This window comes from Nerophis ophidion, linkage group LG08 (assembly GCF_033978795.1).
Source record: "Nerophis ophidion isolate RoL-2023_Sa linkage group LG08, RoL_Noph_v1.0, whole genome shotgun sequence".
Lineage (NCBI taxonomy): Eukaryota > Metazoa > Chordata > Actinopteri > Syngnathiformes > Syngnathidae > Nerophis > Nerophis ophidion.
Window position 1 is genome coordinate 39602490 of NC_084618.1, and position 19498 is coordinate 39621987.

The following is a 19498-nucleotide window of genomic DNA, read 5'->3' on the forward strand; positions in this document are numbered from 1 at the left end:
TTTCTCTACGTCAACCAGCAAGTTTTTGGATGGGAAAAATGTGATATTAAGTCGACTCTTACCGGAGACTTGAGTGGATTACCCGACCTCATCTTGCAGCTCAAAAAGGCAGCTGTGATCTTGGCTCCTCGGCTTCTCTCAGAGACACTGGCATTCACCGCAGACATCCGACTTTCAGGTATGACTATAATCTCACTAAAATACTATTAACACAATAAACAGATAAGGGATTGTCCAGAATTATCCTAGTAAATGTGTTTAATTACATCTGAAACTCCCACTGCCGCCGCCTGGAGCCGTCACCTTTTCTTTTTTTTTGTGCTTCACTTTAACTTTCCTCATCCACAAATCTTTCATCCTCGCTCAAATTAACGGGGAAATCGTCGCTTTCTCAGTCCGAATTGCTCTTACTCACATCCTCAATGTGAGGATGTGAGGAGCCCTCACACTGGTGACGACACGCGCACAGCGTCTGCTACTTCCGGTACAGGCAAGGCTTTATTAGTGACCAAAAGTTGCGAACTTTATCGTGGATGTTCTCTACTAAATCCTTTCAGCAAAAGTATGACAATATTGCAAAATGATCAAGTATGACACAGAATGGACCTGCTATCTCCGTTTAAATAAGAAAATGTCATTTCAGTAGGCCTTTAAGCTACACCTTAGGTTTAATTGTGTTAAACCAATAAACAAATACAACTGAGGAAGACAAAAATGATTCAGAAGAAGGAACATCAATCATTAACAAATTTTAACCTCTGTTTTTTCATGCCGTTAAATTACTGTCTAGCTAGAAAGTGCAGTGATGTGTTTACCTGAAGTAATTGCAGTCTCAAAGGAATATAACCTGCGGAGGGACTCTGACAAAACATCTTTGGGCTCTTGAAACTGCGGCCGTCTTCATTATGTAGTTGAATAGCCCTGCTATACGGTCTATATAGTACAACTGCTTCCCATAAAGGAAGTCATTATCAATATAGAAGTAATAATGTTTAAATAAGCAACTATGTCAGAATTGTACGTTTGTGCAGAGCTCACAAAGTCAAAACCATGAAATGTGTCTTTTTTTTTTTTCTTGTTTGTTCCACTTTTGACTTGTCATTCAACACCCCACTGCCCCAATCCCCCTGGCCCAATAAAGAAAAATCCGCGCTTATGTCCGTGCTTCCCTCAGCGGTCGTCTCCAAGTGATTTTCTTCAATTTTACATAATGGTCCTGCCGGCTAATTGTCGTTGATGGAAACGATTAAGCCCCACATTCATCCTACCTGTCGTATAGGGCGGCGCAGGCGCTGGGTTAGCATGTTTTTCGGGGGTTGGGGGTAATTTTAGCAAGTCAGTATGTTTTGGTGGCTTGCACCTAATTGTAGTTGATCGTAATGGTTCCAGCCTGTGCATACAGCCCTGAGCTTTCTGCAGTCCTTACCACAAGTCAAAAAGCACAACTTGTTTCATGTTGTCATAAGTTGGCGTACTCCATATGCATGCGATACTGATTGTACTTGTCTAAATAGTTGTGATTAAATTCACAGTTTTATTTTCGTCATTTTTTAAGGGTGCAGATGGAAACACGATTTGGTAACTTGCGAGCTGCTTTTTTTAAGGCTTGGATTTTTGGGCGTTATAGCTTTACCACATTGATGTCGTTTTCCACTTTGTGTGTGTGTGTTTGCGTGCGTGTGTGTGTCAGTGAGTGTGTGTGTTCGTGCGTGCACATGCACAATTCTGACTTGGGTGTGGTGAGCATCAGATGAAATTTTCCTCAGCTCCCAGTGCTCCAATACACGCATGCTCGGGCGCGCACACACACACAGACGGGGTGAGTGAGTGCCAGGGTTATTCGAGGGGTGGGCCCTGGCAGAAATAAATGACTTTATTTTATTAGTAGTTTCATAGGCACAGTGCATTCGTCAAAAAACATGGTCTTATCGCTTTCTGGTTTCATTTTTGTCTTTATATAGTTTTTTCACAGTGCAACAGTTGCTCATTATGAATCTTTTTATGGGGTGAAACCAAAGCAATTGGCTCTCTCAGGCTGCTGTGATCCAATTTGTGAATAATATGGGCATTTTTACCAAGGTTACACAATAGAAAAGATTCACATTCAAATTGTAAATCATATTTATTCCAATTTTAAATTGGTTCATAATTTTTTTGAATGAATACAAAAAAAGTAATATAATTAAAAAAAAAACTTACCAATTTGTATTGACATTATTATTACTACTATTATTATGATTATTATTATTTTTTTTTACCGTTGCTTTTATACATTTTTCGTTTTCCTTTTTTTAGTCTAGTGTAAAGTATTGTATTTGTATGGCGAGGCCGGGGGTCAGCAACAACCAGGTCTAGAGGCCGCATTCAGCTCTTTAGCGCTACCCTAGTGGCTCCCAGGAGCTTTTTTCAAAAATGTATGAAAATGTTTTAATGTGGTTCTTGTAGGAAGACAAACATGACACAAACTTTTCTAATTGTTAGAAATACCACTGTTTATATTAAACATGCTTCACTGATGAGAGTATTTGGCAAGCGCCGTTTTGTCCTACTTATTTTGGCCGTCCTTGAACTCAACGTAATTGTGCGGACTTTGACGCAACAGTTTGTTTATACACAACTTTCTCCGACGCTGTTACAGAAATACGTGTTTTATTCCACTCCTTCTTTGTCTCATTTTGTCCACCAAATGTTTTATGCTGTCCGTGAATGCACAAAGTTGAGCTTTGTTGATGTTATTAACTTGTGCGGAGTGCTAATCAGACATATTTGTTAAGTGCGTGACTGCAAGCTGATTGATGCTAACATGCTATTTAGGCTAGCTGTATGTAAATATTGCATCATTATGCCTCTTTTGTAGGTATATTTGAGCTCATTTAATTTCCTTTACTAATGTTTTTTTGTATATCTAATTTATATTTGCATGTCTCGTGACACATCTATATGTAATATTGGCTGCATTTCTGATGGTTGTTTTTGTGCAATGTTGTTATAGATCACCACATACTTTACCCAGCTTGCAAATATTGTAATAAATCAATTAGAAGAAGACAGTCTGCTATTTCCTTTAACTTGGACACACACAGCTATACCTTTGGTCGATCTAAGCCAGTCACTTCCAGGAATTATCGCATCCTCTGAGAAGCCTCCGTTTTAGTAATGTTTTCCAATGTTGTAAAAATGTGTAGAGTAAATATTACATTTCACCATTTCTGTCAACAAAGATTTGCGTCAGCCCGCGACACAGTCATTTTGATAGTAGGCTATTAGAGCTAATATAGACACTTACATCATGTGTTCCATCATTATAACACTCATAAAAGGCTTTTAGTTCTTTGCGGCTCCAGACAAATTTTTTATCTGTTTATTGTTGGTCCAAAATGGCTTTTTCAACATTTTGGGTAGCCGCCCCCTGAGCTAGGCTGATTGGCAACAGACATTTGGCCCAAGTGTGTAAATGTGAGTGTGATTGGTTGTCTGTCTATCAGTGTTGGCTCTGGTAATGAGGTGGCGACTTGTCTAGGGTGTACCCAGCCTTACGTGGGAGTACAGCTGGGATAGGCTCCAGAGGGTGGAAAATGTATGTATTGCTATGTCTTTTCAATTAATTGCTTTGTAAATTTGTATCCTAAGTATTGTAAAGTTGTTATTTGGTTGGAGTTCAGGTTGCACTATTTTATGTTATTAGATGAATAACATCCTGTAATGTATTTTTTTCCTATTTAATTTTCAAAATACATTTTTTAAAAGCCATTTTCAAAAAGATAACACTGTGCAAATAAGTCCTACGTCAGCAGCCAAGAGAAGCTTTTGTAACCTGTAACCTGTTTTGAAAATGTTTGGTTATTTTTTTGTTAATTGATAGGAATCGTGTTAAATCAAGAATCGATTTGGAATGGATTGGTCACCCAAAGAATCGTAATCGAATCGGATTATGTGGTCCCCAAAAGTTCCCACCTCTAATTTTTTTCTGGTTTTATTCATGTATTTTTGTCTGTGAATTTTTGATTATATCAGCCTGGTAAATACATTTAGTTTTTTAAATATTTTAATTATTAGTGTGAATTTAGTTGCTTTTAGCATGAACAAAACATCTCCAAACTAAAATTATATGGTTTGACTCTTATTTTAAAATCATGACAAAATAGTGTTTTTATAGTCCATTTACGATTGAGAATTGATAAGATTTGTCCTGGTCAGATTCCACTTTTAAATTTGTTTAACGTTTCAGTTCCTTCTCGGTTCTTTTAAATAGAGAACAAAAAGTGATTTAGCAACAATTTAGTTTAGCTTAGAAGTAACATCAATCAATCAGTCAATGTTTACTTATACTGTATAGCCCTAAATCACTAGTGTCTCAAAGGGCTACACAAACCACAACACAAACCACTATGACATCCTCGGTAGGCCCACATAAGGGCAAGGAAAACTCACACCCAGTGGGACGTCGGTGACAATAATGACTATGAAAACCTTGGAGAGGACCACATATGTCCTGCGTGTACTCTTCTCTGCCGCGGTGAAATAGAAGCTTGTTGCAGAGGTGAACTGGAGCTAGTACTTGCTGCTTGCATCACAGCCAGTCAGTCCGTCTTTCGTCTTGCTCATCTAAATGAGAAGGCATTCATTTCAATTTAACAAATAATAGCGCTAAAATGACAGGCAATGATGCGTACCTGTTGTACTTACGGCACATAACGTGCCAGCATATCTGCTGTTGAGGTGAGATAAACACATTTCAGAAACACGACATCCATTTATAGGTATTGCATACTGCTTGTTCAAATGTTTCAGCGTATTGCTTGTATGTCCTCCTCTTGATGCAATAGCAATCTTGCATTACAAGTTTTGCAGTCACAATCGTCATCCTCCATCCATGTTCGACCGCTTGTCCCTCTCAGGGGTAAATGGAGCCTTACCAACCTGTGATTATTTCAAATGTAAAAGTATGATTCATCTAGAAAAGAAAAAGATTTATACTGAAAATACGTTGTCTTTTACATTATACTTTACACAAGCCTAATAAACTTAAATTGCTCATCATGCATTAATAAGCATTTACAGTCGGGGTCAAAAGTTTGCATACACTTGTGAAGGACATAATGTCATGGCTGTCTTGGGTATCCAATAATTCCTACAACTCTTATTTCTTGGGTGCAGTTGTATGTTCCAACAGGACAATGACCCCAAACACACTTCAAAAGTGGTAAGAATGGCTAAATCAGGCTAGAATTAAGGTTTTAGAATGGCCTTCTCAAAGTCCTGACTCAAACCCCATTGAGAACATGTTGACAATGCTGAAGAAACAAGTCCATCTCTGAAAACCAACAGCTTTAGCTGAATTGCTCTAATTTTATTTTAGAGGAGTGGTCAAAAATTCAAGCAGAAGCTTGCCAGAAGCTCGTGGATGGCTCCCAAAAGCGCATTATTGCAGTGAAACTTGCCAAGGGACATGTAACCAAATATTAACATTGCTGTATGTATACTTTTGACCCAGCAGATTTGGTCACATTTTCAGTAGACCCATAATAAAGTCATTAAAAAAAACAAGCTTCATGAATGTTTTTTGTGACCAAGTATGTGCTCCAATCACTCGATCACAAAAAAAATAAAAGTTTTAGAAATTATTGGAAGCCATGACATTATGTTCTTTACAAGTGTATGTAAACTTTTGACCACGACTGTATATTATGTTTATGTTCTGTTAATGTCTGGCTTTTTGTAGCTCAATCAAATTGATCCAATTCGTGATTTCTAAAATATTGTACCAGGGCTTCAACGATTAATTGATTGAATTGATTTTTTGATTAGAGAACAAGTTTTGATTAATATTTTGTTGCTTCAATTAATCTTTCAATGAGTGTAACAAATAAAAAATGATAACACCCGGGCCGCATGGAGTGCCCAGAACTTTAGACTTAGACTTAAACTTAGACAAACTTTAATGATCCATAAGGGATATTGTCATACACAATAGCTCAGTTGCAAAGGATGGAAAAGGATATTTATAACGCTTACAAGGACACAAAAAAAGGGAGAAAACAATAAGTAAAAAGTAGACCAAACATAGGTGAATATGTGTTTGGGTGCTGTGCTCTCTGTGGCGACAACCAGAAGAGATTTAAATTATTTTGTATTTTTTTATTTGTATTAATGCACGCGTGTTTAAAAATACAATTTTACTGTTGGATTTTAGCAAGCAAAGTATTTTCCTGAGAAAATGCATTGAGGCTATAAAGTGTCTTTTCTCTGATTGCTCGATTAATTGAACAAATAAATCAAAAGATACTTAAATAATAATAATACAAAAATAAAAAATAAAAATGTTGCTTATACATACACAGGCAAGGGCCAGTAAATAATGGTATTTATTTGTCAATGTATTTATTTTTTTGTATTCAGTGTATTTTTGTGGTTATTGAGATATTGATATAAGTTTTTTTTACCGAGCGATCAACAAGTTGCATTAGGGCAGCAGAAAAAAAAAATTGGATGATTGGAACCTCACTTAAAAAAGAAAAAAAAAATCTTAGAAGATACATAAAAGTGAGTGAAAATGGTGCCACAAGGACAATACTTTTCATTTTTTGTAAATGAGCCGGCAGAGAAATGGAGATGATAGAAGGGTAACATTAAAACTGGGAGAAGGGGGGGGTGCAGACTAAAATAAAATGGAAGATAAGCGAAGAACACTCTTAAAAGGAAGAAAATGATTGAAAATAATTACATAAAGTAAAAATCGGGGCCTCCATCATCCATCCTTCTCATGATGAATTCTCTGTGATTGAATTTAAAAGTGTTTTCAATAACGATGACTATATTCCTTTTTCAGAAATGGTGAGAAAGAAGAATCCCCCTATCCGGAGCGTGGGCGGTGAGGAAGAAGAGGAGGAAGAGGGGAGGAGGTCGGCAGGCGAGGAAGAAGAGGACGACGGCGAGGAGGAAGGGCGAGTGGCAACGGAGGCCGACCGGATAAGTCACCCCTCCGAACCCGAGGAGCGCGTCCGAGGAGATGAGCAGGACGAGGAGGAAGGAGAAAGTGAGTGCATTTCCTCATCTCTCTCGCCCTCGTCCGTCGGCACCGAGGAGCGAGGCGGGAGGAGGGGGGGAGGCGGAGGTAGAGGGGATGAAGGGGGCAGAACTCCGCAAGCAGGACCCAGACCTGAGAGCCAGTCAGACCCTGAGGACGTGGACAAGGCGGGCGACGAGGACGACGATGGAGACCTCACCTCCACTCGCCCCACCGCGCCGCGCCTCCTCCCCGCGAGGCAGGACCTGGCCGGCAAGGAGGCGACCATAGACACGCCTCCGCTCTCCTCCAGCCCCTCCCCCAAACTCCAGGACTTCAAGTGCAACGTGTGCGGTTATGGTTACTATGGCAACGACCCCGCCGACCTGGTGAAGCACTTTAGGAAGTATCACCTCGGCCTGCACAACCGCACACGGCAGGACGCTGCCCTCGACACACACATCCTGGCTCTCCACAACATGGCGCCCCCACACACACCTCTAGGTAACTCCTAGCTTGACTTGTTTTGCACCATCCTTGTGTAAAATGGTCATTATAGTCCTGTAGTATAGTATTTTCCAAAAAATGTTAAACTTGTTGTCAGGGGTCCCACCATAGTGTCTTGTCCAAATTCGAATTGTTGCAGACTGAAGACATTTGGGTTTGACATTAAATGATGAATATGAGACAAGAGAGAAACATTTCAGCTTGTATTTCCAGGTATTTACATCAGGATCTGATACACAACTTGGTAGATAGTATTATTTGTAATGGATCACAATATTTTTTAGGTGAGCAAAAGTATTGGAACATATAAACGTAAAGGCCTACTGAAACCCACTACTACTGACCACGCAGTCTGATAGTTTATATATCAATGATGAAATATTAACATTGCAACACATGCTAATACGGCCTTTTTAGTTTACTAAATTGCAATTTTAAATTTCCCGCGAGTTTCTTGTTTAAAACGTCGCGGAATGTTAGGAAATATTAGCGCTGCGTACACAAACAGCTAAAAGTTGTCTGCTTTAACCGCATAATTACACAGTATTCTGGACATCTGTGTTGCTAAATCTTTTGCAATTTGTTCAATTAATAATGGAGAAGTCAAAGTAGAAAGATGGAGTTGGGAAGCTTTAGCCTTTAGCCACACAAACACACCGTGATTTCTTGTTTAAAATTCCTGGAGGTGAAGCTTTACAATGGATCAGAGCGGTCAAGCGAACATGGATCCCGACCAAATATCAACCAGCAGTTTTTGGTGTGAAAATTGTGGTAAAAAGTTGCCACTTACCAGAGATCAGCTGAGCTTGTGCCGTCCATAATGCTGCCGTCGACTTCCATCAGACACTGGCCTCAAGACACCCGTGGATACACCCTTCCGATTATCAGGTACTATTAAACTCACTAAAACACTAGCAACACAATAGAAAGATAAGGGATTTCCCAGAATTATCTTAGTAAATGTTTCTAAAAACATCTGAATCCGTCCCTTGATTTTTATTATTTATTTATTTTTTTTCTAGTCCGTCGCTCTCAATATCCTCAAACATGAATCTTTCATCCACGCTCAAATTAATGGGGAAATTGTCGTTTTCTCGGTCCGAATAGCTGTTTTTGTTGGAGGCTCCCATTAAAAACAATGTGAGGATGTGAGGAGCCATCAACATGTGACGTCATTGTCTGCGACTTCCGGTAAAAGCACGGCTTTTCTGTTAGCGACCAAAAGTTGTGAACTTTATCGTGGATGTTCTCTACTAAATCTTTTCAGCAAAAATATGGTAATATCGCGAAATGATCAAGTATGACACATAGAATACACCTGCTATCCCCTTTTAAATAAGAACATCTAATTTCAGTAGGCCTTTAAAATAGATTAAAGTGAATAAGAAGTAATATATTTAGTTGCAAATATTTTGCTTTCAATAACTGCATCAAGCCTGTGAGCCATTGACATCACCAAACTTTCGCATTCTTCTGTTGTGATGCTTTTCCAGGCTTTCACCGCAGCCTCTTTCAGTTGTTGTTTGTTTTGGGGGGTTACTCCCTTCAGTCAGTAGGTAAAATTTATGCACTATTGCATTGTTGGGCAAATTAAGGCCCGGGGGATACATGCGGCCCGTTAAGATTTTCAATCTGGCCCGTCGGACATTCCAAAATCATTTTTTTAGATCTTTAGAATCGAAACTGTAGCTGCCATTATGAAATGCAGTGATGTTTTCTAATTACCTTAAGTCTTGAACCATACTAAGTATTGCAATGGTTGGAATCTGTACTTTTGCATGATATACTAGTTACTATGGTAATCCATCTATTTCCTACCGCTTATTCCCTTTTGGGGTCGCGGGGGGCGCTGGCGCCTATCTCAGGTACTATCGGGTGGAAGGCATCATACACCCTGGACAAGTCGCCACCTCATCACAGGGCCAACACAGATAGACAGACAACATTCACACTCACATTCACACACTAGGGACCATTTAGTGTTGCCAATCAACCTATCCCCAGGTGCATGTCTTTAATGTAATTATTTACTATGGTCAACTAATTAGTTACTATGGTAATCTAAGTCACAGCAGCTCAAATGAGGCAACAAGCAGTGTGGGCGTAGTTTGTGTCCACAGAGTGTTTCCAGAGGCTGAAATGTGGGTGTCAGGGACAGACGAGGAAAGAGATTTTTACAACAAAGTTCTAAAACTCATCAGATATATCAGATTGTAGGTGTGATTTTTACCCATCGCGTTCATATTTCGCTGTTTTTGTTGTGTTTCGCTTCATTTTCAAATATGTAGAGGGAGAGGGGGTGTGACGTTCATATGTTGTCAACATTCAGTGTTTTATCCTTCATAGTAAATACCGTAAATCCCACATTATTGTCATGTACTTTCTGGTTGCCTCCTTCAGTAGAACATTTTAGATTTAATTCTGTTTTTTAAGGCAGTCCGTTTTTAGCATTCAATCAGACATTATTGTAAGGTTTTGTATTAGTGTTCATAAAAATAGATATACCGGCCCCCAGACACATTTGTTTCTGTAATGTTGGCCCCTAAATTGGGCTGGGCAATATATCGCGGGTTTGTCTCTGTGCGATATAGAAAATTACTATTTCGTGATATTCAAGTATACGTTCTCACGGACTTGTTTTTAGCTGCGGGCGTTACACTGCATGCGTCTCTCCCTCTTTCTTGTCTCTCCTTCTTACAGAGACTTAAAACAAGCGCACCTTCTTACATACGTCACGCGTGCAACATCACACGCCCTCCCCGAGCAGAGAAGTAGCAGCATGGGCAACATTAGCTGTGATGCTAGCAAAGCCATGCGAGTGGTAACACGAGAGAAAGAAAGTGCGAATCTGGTAACAAATGAAGGAAGAATTAATTCCCAAGAAAAACAGCAGGGGTTCCATCGTCTGGCGGTGGTTCGGCTTCAAGCGGGAATATGTCGAACAGACAACTTTAATTTGTCAAGTGTGGGGCACAAGCGTTGCTACCAGATATAGCATTACTACTAATATCTAGCATCATTTGAAAAGTCACCCGCTAATAACTGTTTAATAAATACAGTTTTAGTCAATTGACTTAGTTGTGATTTCCTTCTCTGCATAAAAGTTTAAAATGAGTATATATTAATGCAGTATGAACAACAATGTTTTAATATGTACACATAGAATCATCATACTGCTGTGATTATTTGTATCAAGTGTTAATTCAAGGCTAAGGCAAAATATCGAGATATATATTGTGTATCGCGATATGGCCTAAAAATCTTTGCCCAGGCCTGCTCTATTGGGTTTAAGTCTGGAGACTGGCTTGGCCAGACTAAAACCTTCCACTTCTAGCCCCTAATAAACTCCTTTGTTGTCTTGGCATGTTATCTTGCTGCATGATGAAGGATCTCCTAATCAGTTTGGTTGCAACTGTCTTTAAATTAGCAGACAAAATGTTTCTGTAGACTTCTAAATTAATTTTGCTGCTGCCATCATCAATGAAGATGACATCCCAGAAGAAGCCACGCAAGCCCAAGCAATGCCATTATGTTTCACAGATGAGCTTGTATGTTTGGGATCATGAGCAGATCCTTTCTTTCTCCAAACTTTCGCCTTTCCATCACTTTGGAAGAAGTTAATCTTTGTTTCATCAGTCCATAAAACTTTTTCACAGAAGTTTTGAGGCTCATATCTGTAGCTCTTGGCAAATTATGGCCTGGCCTTTCTATTCTTCTTGCTAATGAGTGGTTTGCATCTTCTGTTGTAGACTTCTGTTCATGAAGTCTTCTGCCAACAGTAGATTGATACCTTCACTCCTGCCCTCTGTAGTTTGTTGCTGATGTCACTAACAGGTGTTCTTTGTAGCTCTCACAATGTTTCTGTCATCAACTGCGGATGTCTTCTTTGGTCTACCTGTTCCACGTCTGTTGCTGAGTACACCAGTGGTTTCTTTCTTCTTCAGGACATTCCAGATGGTTGTACTGGCTATGGACAATGTTTGTGCAATGGCTCTGATCGATTGTCAATCTTCTCTCAGATTCACAATTGCTTCTTTTTCACCCACAGACAGTGTTCTGGTTTTCATGTTGGTTCCACCTCCAAATGCAGTCTGCACAGGCAAAACATACCCTACCCAATCTAAAACTGAGCTCAGACATTCAGTGCTATTTGTTGTTTGAATAATCAATAGGGAGACACCCCTTTGGCCACAAAACACACCTGTCAGTCACACGTTCCAATATTTTTGCTCATGAAAAATGGGTAAGTTCAAAGAAAAGGTGCTATTTTCTAAGTTGTATGTCAGATCCAGATTTAAATACCTGGAAATAAAAGTTGAAATGTTGATCTCTTGTCTCATATTTATCTTTTGATGTCAACCCCAAATGTTTTCATAAAAAATAAACAAATTGGACTCACTGTTCCATACACTACAACTGTATTTGTCCAACATTATAGATGTCATACATCACATACAACAACATAAAATGAAGTATTGAGGTAGGACAACGCACGTGCTGGCAACATTAACATAGCTATGTGAGCTACAGTGCTAACATTATACTCACATTTTAACAGCAACAGCAAGGTTAGCCTATTTGCTAAATAAAATAAAGTGATCAATTATATACTTCCCGTCAGCAGATCGCCAGACTTTGATTTGAGTTGTGTAGTGAAGCCTAAACACAGCAGGGCTTGTCAGAGGTGATATCATTACCTTTATTTTAAAGTGGGTACCCTGACCACAGCTCTCATAACTCTGACCCAGCCTTCCTCTTGTGTGTTTTTGCCCTCGCAGACTTCCAGGCAGGACACGGACCCAGGAACCAAGCCAAAGAGTCTGGCAAGAGCAGGTCGGAGCTCCACAATCAGCAGCACAGGACGGTGATGATGAACGGCACATATGACGTCCAGGTGAGCAGACATTCAAAATAAGAATACAGCTGGAAATATCCAAGGATTTAGGAGAATAATCACATAAAATACTGTATGACACAATTCAGTGTTTTTGTTTTGTTGTTTTTTAGTTTTTAATGTTGTGGAAAATTGTTGTTTATCCAAATCCAATTGACTGCCCACAATCACATTGTTTTCGTTTGTTTTAGGGAGGGACATAATAATCAATAAAGTTATTAAACACTTCAGCGGAATGCATTGTTGTTCAATGGCTAAGGCTTAAGACTATACAATGGGACCCATTACATTGGGATGGATTCTGATGTTTTTAAACACATTTATTAGGATAATTCTGGGAAATCCCTTACTGTGGTGACAGGAGGGAGGCAAGACAAACAACAACAAAAGCAACAACAAGAGAACTACATCTGCAAAAACGATACATACAAATATGATACCAAAAATGACAAAGGACCAATTAGTGAAGTAGACAATATAATAATAATAATAACAATAACACAGTAATGGCATTGAACAATATTGCACGAAAAATGGGACAATATGAATACCAACAGAAATAACGTTTTTTCTTATGGATAATACGATTTACCTCTATTTTCAACATTACAACAACTTCAAATGCAACAATACATAAATGTAAGGAATACTTGAATTACATAAAGAAAGCAGATGGAGATGTGCGGGGAAAAGAAAGCAAAGCGGTCTATGTTACCTTTTACAATTTGGTGAAAATAATGTAGGTCAGGCTTTAGCAGTGGGCCGTGTTTAAACCCAGTTTTTCCCTGGGGGGGAAACAACATGAATGTTTGAAGTGTCATTGTGTGCATGAGTGTATGTATGTATATGTGCTCAGGGTGTCCCCTGGATTGCCAAGATACCTGTGGCGGTGGGGGCATGGTTACTATGACGTCATCACATATATTGCATAATCTGCTATGATATGATTTTCAGTAAAAAGGCTCAAAAAATCTATACGTACATTTAAACAAAAATCTGTTATTAATTAGTATTAAAATATATTCATAATGTTGCCCTATTTTCAGTTGTTGGAAATGAATGGATGGATAGGTGCTGCTTATTGTACTTTTGATTGTTTTTCAAGTGTCGAGAGACCTTTAATGACTTTTTTATTAAAAATGACTCATCAAATCAAACATCTTTTTCTGGTGTTATTATAGAACATACCTGTGTTTGGAGACTCTACTTCCGTCCCTCAATGTCCCTGGCGAAAGAGGCGAGTCGCAGCGATCATTATGTCTCACTTGCTTTGCGCTGTTGCTTCACTTGGACTTTCTCTCCTTAAAAGCCACTTCTGTCCTCTTAATATTTAAACGTTTTGTAGATCGCTCTCGGCGGGGATATCTCTGATATATTAAAATTACTTCCAAATTCTAGGAATGTTGACACGTCTCGAGACAATGGCGTGCGTCTTGCTTACATCCAGTTTGTGTGCAAGTAATAGGCTAGATATATCAATTACCATGAATTGATTAACGTGGACCCCGACTTAAACAAGTTGAAAAACTTATTCGGGTGTTACCATTTAGTGGTCAATTGTACGGAATATGTACTGTACTGTGCAATCTACTAATAAAAGTATCAATCAATCAATCAATCAATCAATTCATACTGTAATGGCCTGCTGGTGGTAATGTGAAGTGAAGTGATTTATATTTATATAGCGCTTTTTCTCTAATGACTCAAAGTGCTTTACATAGTGAAACCCAATATTTAATTTCTACATTTTAAACCAGTGTGGGTGTCACTAGGAGCAGGTGGGTAAAGTGTCTTGCTCAAGGACACAACGGCAGTGACTAGAATAGCGGAAGCGGGGATCGAACCTGCAACTCTCAAGTTGCTGGCACGGCCGCTCTACCAACCAAGCTATACCGCCCGTTTTACTTATGTGTTTTTTATTCGATGTAAATTTTTCCCACGATCACAAACACACTGTCCATGCCTGAAAGGGGATTGGCGGCGTACGAGGAAGTGTTGTTGTGTGTCAGGGGAAGCAAGGAGACAAAAGTGTTTGCACAACAGGTAAAATCAGTTGCAACAGTGCTGTTTGTTATTGTAAGATTGGCAATAAAAGTTAAAAAATAACCTCAGACTTTCTTTGACATTCTCTGGAGGCTACAATACATGATATAACTTGAATTTGTTTCCAGTTAAAAAACCCCACATTCATTCTTTCTTCCAAACTTGCTCTAAATGACACGTTTGGAATTAGAGATTTTAGTGACATATTTTGCCTAAGCTATGTCAGTGGATATATACATATGGTATAGGTTTACCTGAAGAGCTTTGCAGTAGTCCACCATTTTATCCAGTTGTAATCCAAATAAGTACTCAATAAGTTCCTTTTTTCTCCTCTATCCTCTTGTTGTGGAGCATACTGGCTCATACATGCATGCTAAAATCCTCCGCTGTTGCCATTTCTAATAATAATCAGCATATAGTTCTAACTTATATCTGTCAGTAGACTATTGGGAGTACTCTATTGCGGCTATAAAGCCCTCAAAAACATATTAAAAAAACGGCAATAATACTCCATTTACATCTCGTGACCTGAATATTAACTACATATTAGTGTTAATGTTAAGGAACTTTTTTTTTAAGAACTATTTTTAGTGGCGCGGTGATCGCATAGAGGTTATTCGCTTATGCAGCTACATTATTGATATACTGAGCCGGTGAGCTGCTGCGTCACTTCTGAGTTGGTGAAAGGTAATTGTACATTATAAATCATGTCTCTCACCTGGACAGTAGAAGTTTGTAGCCATAAACTGAAAAGTTGGTAAACTTTGATATTTAATGTACACCCAGAGATGGTGAGAAAGACACAAAAAGTCGCTTGTTTATGGCCACTTTATTGATTTGTATTTATTTTTTTCCCTCTGAGCGGATTATGGATAATTCATCATCGAAATGGGAATATATTTACATCTCATCAGTCGGCATCTAAGTAAGAGTAGACATTTGATAGTAAGTGATTGTGTTACTTTTTTCGTATTTTGTCGTTTTTTGTTTAGCACTTAGCAGATGTTTCACTAGCGCTGGATCTGTTTAGCACACAGCTTTTCTAAAAGGTGTAGTTCATCTTCCGTATAGTTGGGCTCCAAAATATAATGTTCTGCATCAATCGTCCCAAAGTAGTCTTTGATGGCTCTCATGAAGAGTAGTAGTGTTGTTGAAGGGAAAAGCTACCCTTGTGATTTGTCTGTAAAATTATGACAGTGCTGTATTCTTAAAAAGACCAAAATAGGTGCCTGTTACTACATTACATATATATTTGCAGCGTGTATATAAACTGATGATGGAGGTTTTTTGAGCGCTTTCTAGGCAGAATAGAGAGACCTTCATTAGCTCCATTGTTAGCTGACTTTTGCTAATGTTTATTCATGAGTTAGAATGCATTGAAACTAGGCTTGTAACGGTACGTGTATTTGTATTGAACCGTTTTGGTACGTGGATTTCGGTTCGGTGCGGAGGTGAACCGTACGAGTTTCCATATATATTAAATAACGTAAACAATACTCAAAATGCCGGACTTGAGGCATTTAGCCCGGTTTCCGCTAGAACCGGACATGTTTCCTTTTGTTAGCATGGTAGCGGCTACCGGGCTAGAATGGACTGACAATACGTGCTCTATCACAATCACCGGACATGTTCTCTTTAGCGGAGCTGTCAGGGCAGAGTTTCTTAAATGCCTCAAATGTCCGGCATTTTGAGTTATGGTTGCGTGTATCAACAATGTACGTTCAGGGCTAAGAAGGGGTTAAAAACAAAACACAATGTTCGTGCAACACAGCATTCGTGAGGGAGGGGGAGAGAGTTATGATAAACGCCCATGCGTCGCCAGGCTCTGCTTTTTATCCATTGATTTATCAGATCAATTTTTTTATTATCTATAGCTGGGGTTTCAAAAGTGTGCCCCGGAGGCCATTTGTGGCCCACAGCTAATGTTTTAAAGGCCCAAGGTATATTCTAAAAATACTATTAAAATAAACAAAAACATAACAGAAGTGAAATAAAAAAAGCTTGAAGGTTAAATGTTATTTAGAAAAAGTTGCAATGTTGACTAATAAAACAAAGCTGTTTTTTTTTCTTTCAAACCGTAATTGCTGAAAACATAATATTGAATCAAAATCGATGGAATTATGAATTACTGACCTATCCAAGGTTCCCATTACTTCACATCAAATATTCCACTAAGAAAAATATTTTTGGTGGAAGATTTTGCAAATTTGGTCAATAAATAACCAAAAAAATTACATTTTGTTTTTTTCTTACTGTACCAAAAAATAACCGAACCATGACCTCTAAACCGAGGTACATACCAAACCGAAATTTTTGTGTACCGTTACACCCCTAATTAAAACATGTCTTTCTTAAGGATTGTGAATGATTGGCTTAATAAAAAAATAAAAAACATTTTCCCCTTTAAGTATTGTGTTGTTATCCATTAGTTTTTTTATACATCAGAATGTTGACCGTTCATGTAACATAGCATTTTGTGAATGTTTTGTGCTAAACTTAATTTATGACATTGATCAATTTTTAACACTATGTACAGAGTTCCTCATTTTCCAATACATATGTTGCCCCCTTTCATACACCCTTGCAGCTAGGCAAAGCCAATATTATCTTTCCTATTTATCTGCAGGTAATCAAGTGATCAATCGAGAACTTTTGTCATAGCCCAAGCGGTAGAACATGAATGTATGGATGGATGGATAATACAAGTCATGTAAATAAAGCAAGAAAGGTTGGTTGCTGCTTAGCATTAATCTATATTTGCTAAAAGATAACTAGCATTACACAATGAAGTTCAAGGAAGCAAAATTAGACACATTTACTGTGGATTACCACGCCATAATATATTGTGTGAGCTGGAGTCTTAATATACGTCCTGGAGTAAAATTATTTTATTAATTTTTCAATTATTTTTAAACGTCATAAAATGCAAACTGTTTTAAGCCATTTGTTATGATATAAATAATACTGACCGTCCTTAGACTAGACAAATATGTCAGTGTAGGTGTGGGGGAATGCATCATGGTAGGTGTGCCGTTTATTTTCTTGCTTTTTTGTCCTTTGCCAATCGTACCAATGTTTTTGCATGTCAATAAAACCTCCCACTAGGACAGCTTGTCAAGAGGCAGTCAATAAGATGCTGGAAGATGGTCTATAAAGCAAAATGTAAGCATCATTCGTACCAAAGTGCCATGTTATGTAGACCACAAGGAAGTGTTTTAAATGCAAATTGAACATAATATGTTTTGAAAGGCTTCTTCTTCCTCCTTGGAATGTATGGAATATGATGGGAAATATCAAATTTACGTCCAGTTGTGCTATTTTACTGGACTTAAAGGCCTACTGAAATTAGATTTTCTTATTTAAACGGGGATAGCAGGTCCATTCTATGTGACATACTTGATCATTTCGTGATATTGCCATATTTTTGCTGAAAGGATTTAGTAGAGAACATCCACAATAAAGTTCGCAACTTTCGGTGTTAAGAGAAAAGCCCTGCCTCTACTGGAAGTCGCAGACAATGACGTCATAAGTGTGGGGACTCCTCACATATTCACATTGATTTTAATGGGAACCTCCAACAAAAAGATCTATTCGGACCGAGAAATCGACAATTTCCCCATTAATTTGAGCGAGGATGAAAAATTGTGTTTGAGGATATTGAAAGCGACGGACTAGGGAAAAAAAAAAAAAACGCGATTGCATTGGGATGGATTCTGATGTTTTTAAACACATTTATTAGGATAATTCTGGGAAATCCCTTATGTTTCTATTGTATTGCTAGTGTTTTAGTGAGATTAATATTACCTGATAGTCGGAGGGGTGTCTCCACGGGTGTCTTGACGCGCAGTGTCTCATGGGAGTCGACGGCAACTATGGACGGCACAAGCTCAGCTTTTCTCCGGTTAAGAAGCGACTTTTTAACCACAATTTTCTCACCGAAACCTGCTGGTTGACATTCCGTCGTGATTCATGTACGCTTGACCGCGCTGTGATCCATAGTAAAGTTTCACCTCCAGGAATTTTAAACAAGGAATCACCGTGTGTTTGTGTGGCTAAAGGCTAAAGCTTCCCAACTCCATCTTTCTACTGTGACTTCTCCAATATTAATTGAACAAATTGCAAAAGATTCAGCAACACAGATCTCCAAAATACTGTGTACTTATGCGGTTAAAGCAGACGACTTTTAGCTGTGAGTGTGCGCAGCGCTCATACTTCCTAAAAACCCGTGATGTCTTGCGTACACGTAATCATTACATAACGTTTTCAAGACGAAACTTCCGGGAAATTTAAAATTGCAATTTAGTAAACTAAAAAGGCCGTATTGGCATGTGTTGCAATGTTAATATTTCATCATTGATATATAAACTATCAGAGTGCGTGGTGGGTAGTAGTGGGTTTTAGTAGGCCTTTAATTCACTATTTCTATACATGCAATTCCTGCTTGTTGTTCTTGATAAAACCCGCGACCCCGAAAGGGACAACCGGTAGAACATGGATGGATAGATGTTCTTGGTAGTACCCTATGAAACATATGGAAGTGTATTTCTGTTCAAAAAGAAACAAAATAGGACATAACTATATATTTTTATCTTAAATCTACCCCCTTGGAATAACAGTGGGCTGGAAGATTCAGAGTCTTGAGTATTCACACACAGTGGAGTTTTGTCTTTAGAGGATTACGATGATCTAATATACGCGTGTGTGTGTGTGTTTTTGTGTCAAAAGTCAAGGAGTTTCCTTTCATTTCAAGTAAATAATGTCACGAATTGGACGACGAAAGAAGTCCGAAATAGAAAATCTAGCTGGGTTACTGACTAAAAGTCGAATGAAAGGAGTCTCTATTCTTCTCGTTCCCTCGCTTCTTTCTTTCTCTCTTTCTCTCGGCCGTCCATGTATGGAAAGTTCCATGTTGTCATTTGCTAAGACGGGGCTCCTGGTGAGCCAATGAGATTTCAAGGAGAGATCAAAAATAATACAGTGGGGGGGGAAAGAGTGGAAAAGTCCAAATATAAAGTTGAGTGAACGAGGCTCCATCTATCATCCATATT

General features: G+C 38.6%; 1 protein-coding gene across 4 annotated transcripts in view; it reads left to right on the forward strand.

Annotated features, from left to right (window-relative positions):
* The window catches only part of trps1 (trichorhinophalangeal syndrome I), a 278372-nt gene that overhangs the window by 130565 nt on the left and 128309 nt on the right, over nt 1-19498 (forward strand). For 3 of the 4 annotated variants that reach the window (XM_061908575.1, XM_061908574.1, XM_061908576.1), the window contains exons 3-4: nt 6830-7510; nt 12292-12407. In XM_061908575.1, the coding sequence (XP_061764559.1) occupies nt 6830-7510; nt 12292-12407 (797 nt within the window). The remainder of the gene's footprint in view (nt 1-6829; nt 7511-12291; nt 12408-19498) is intronic. The other variant, XM_061908577.1, reaches the window with a different exon arrangement.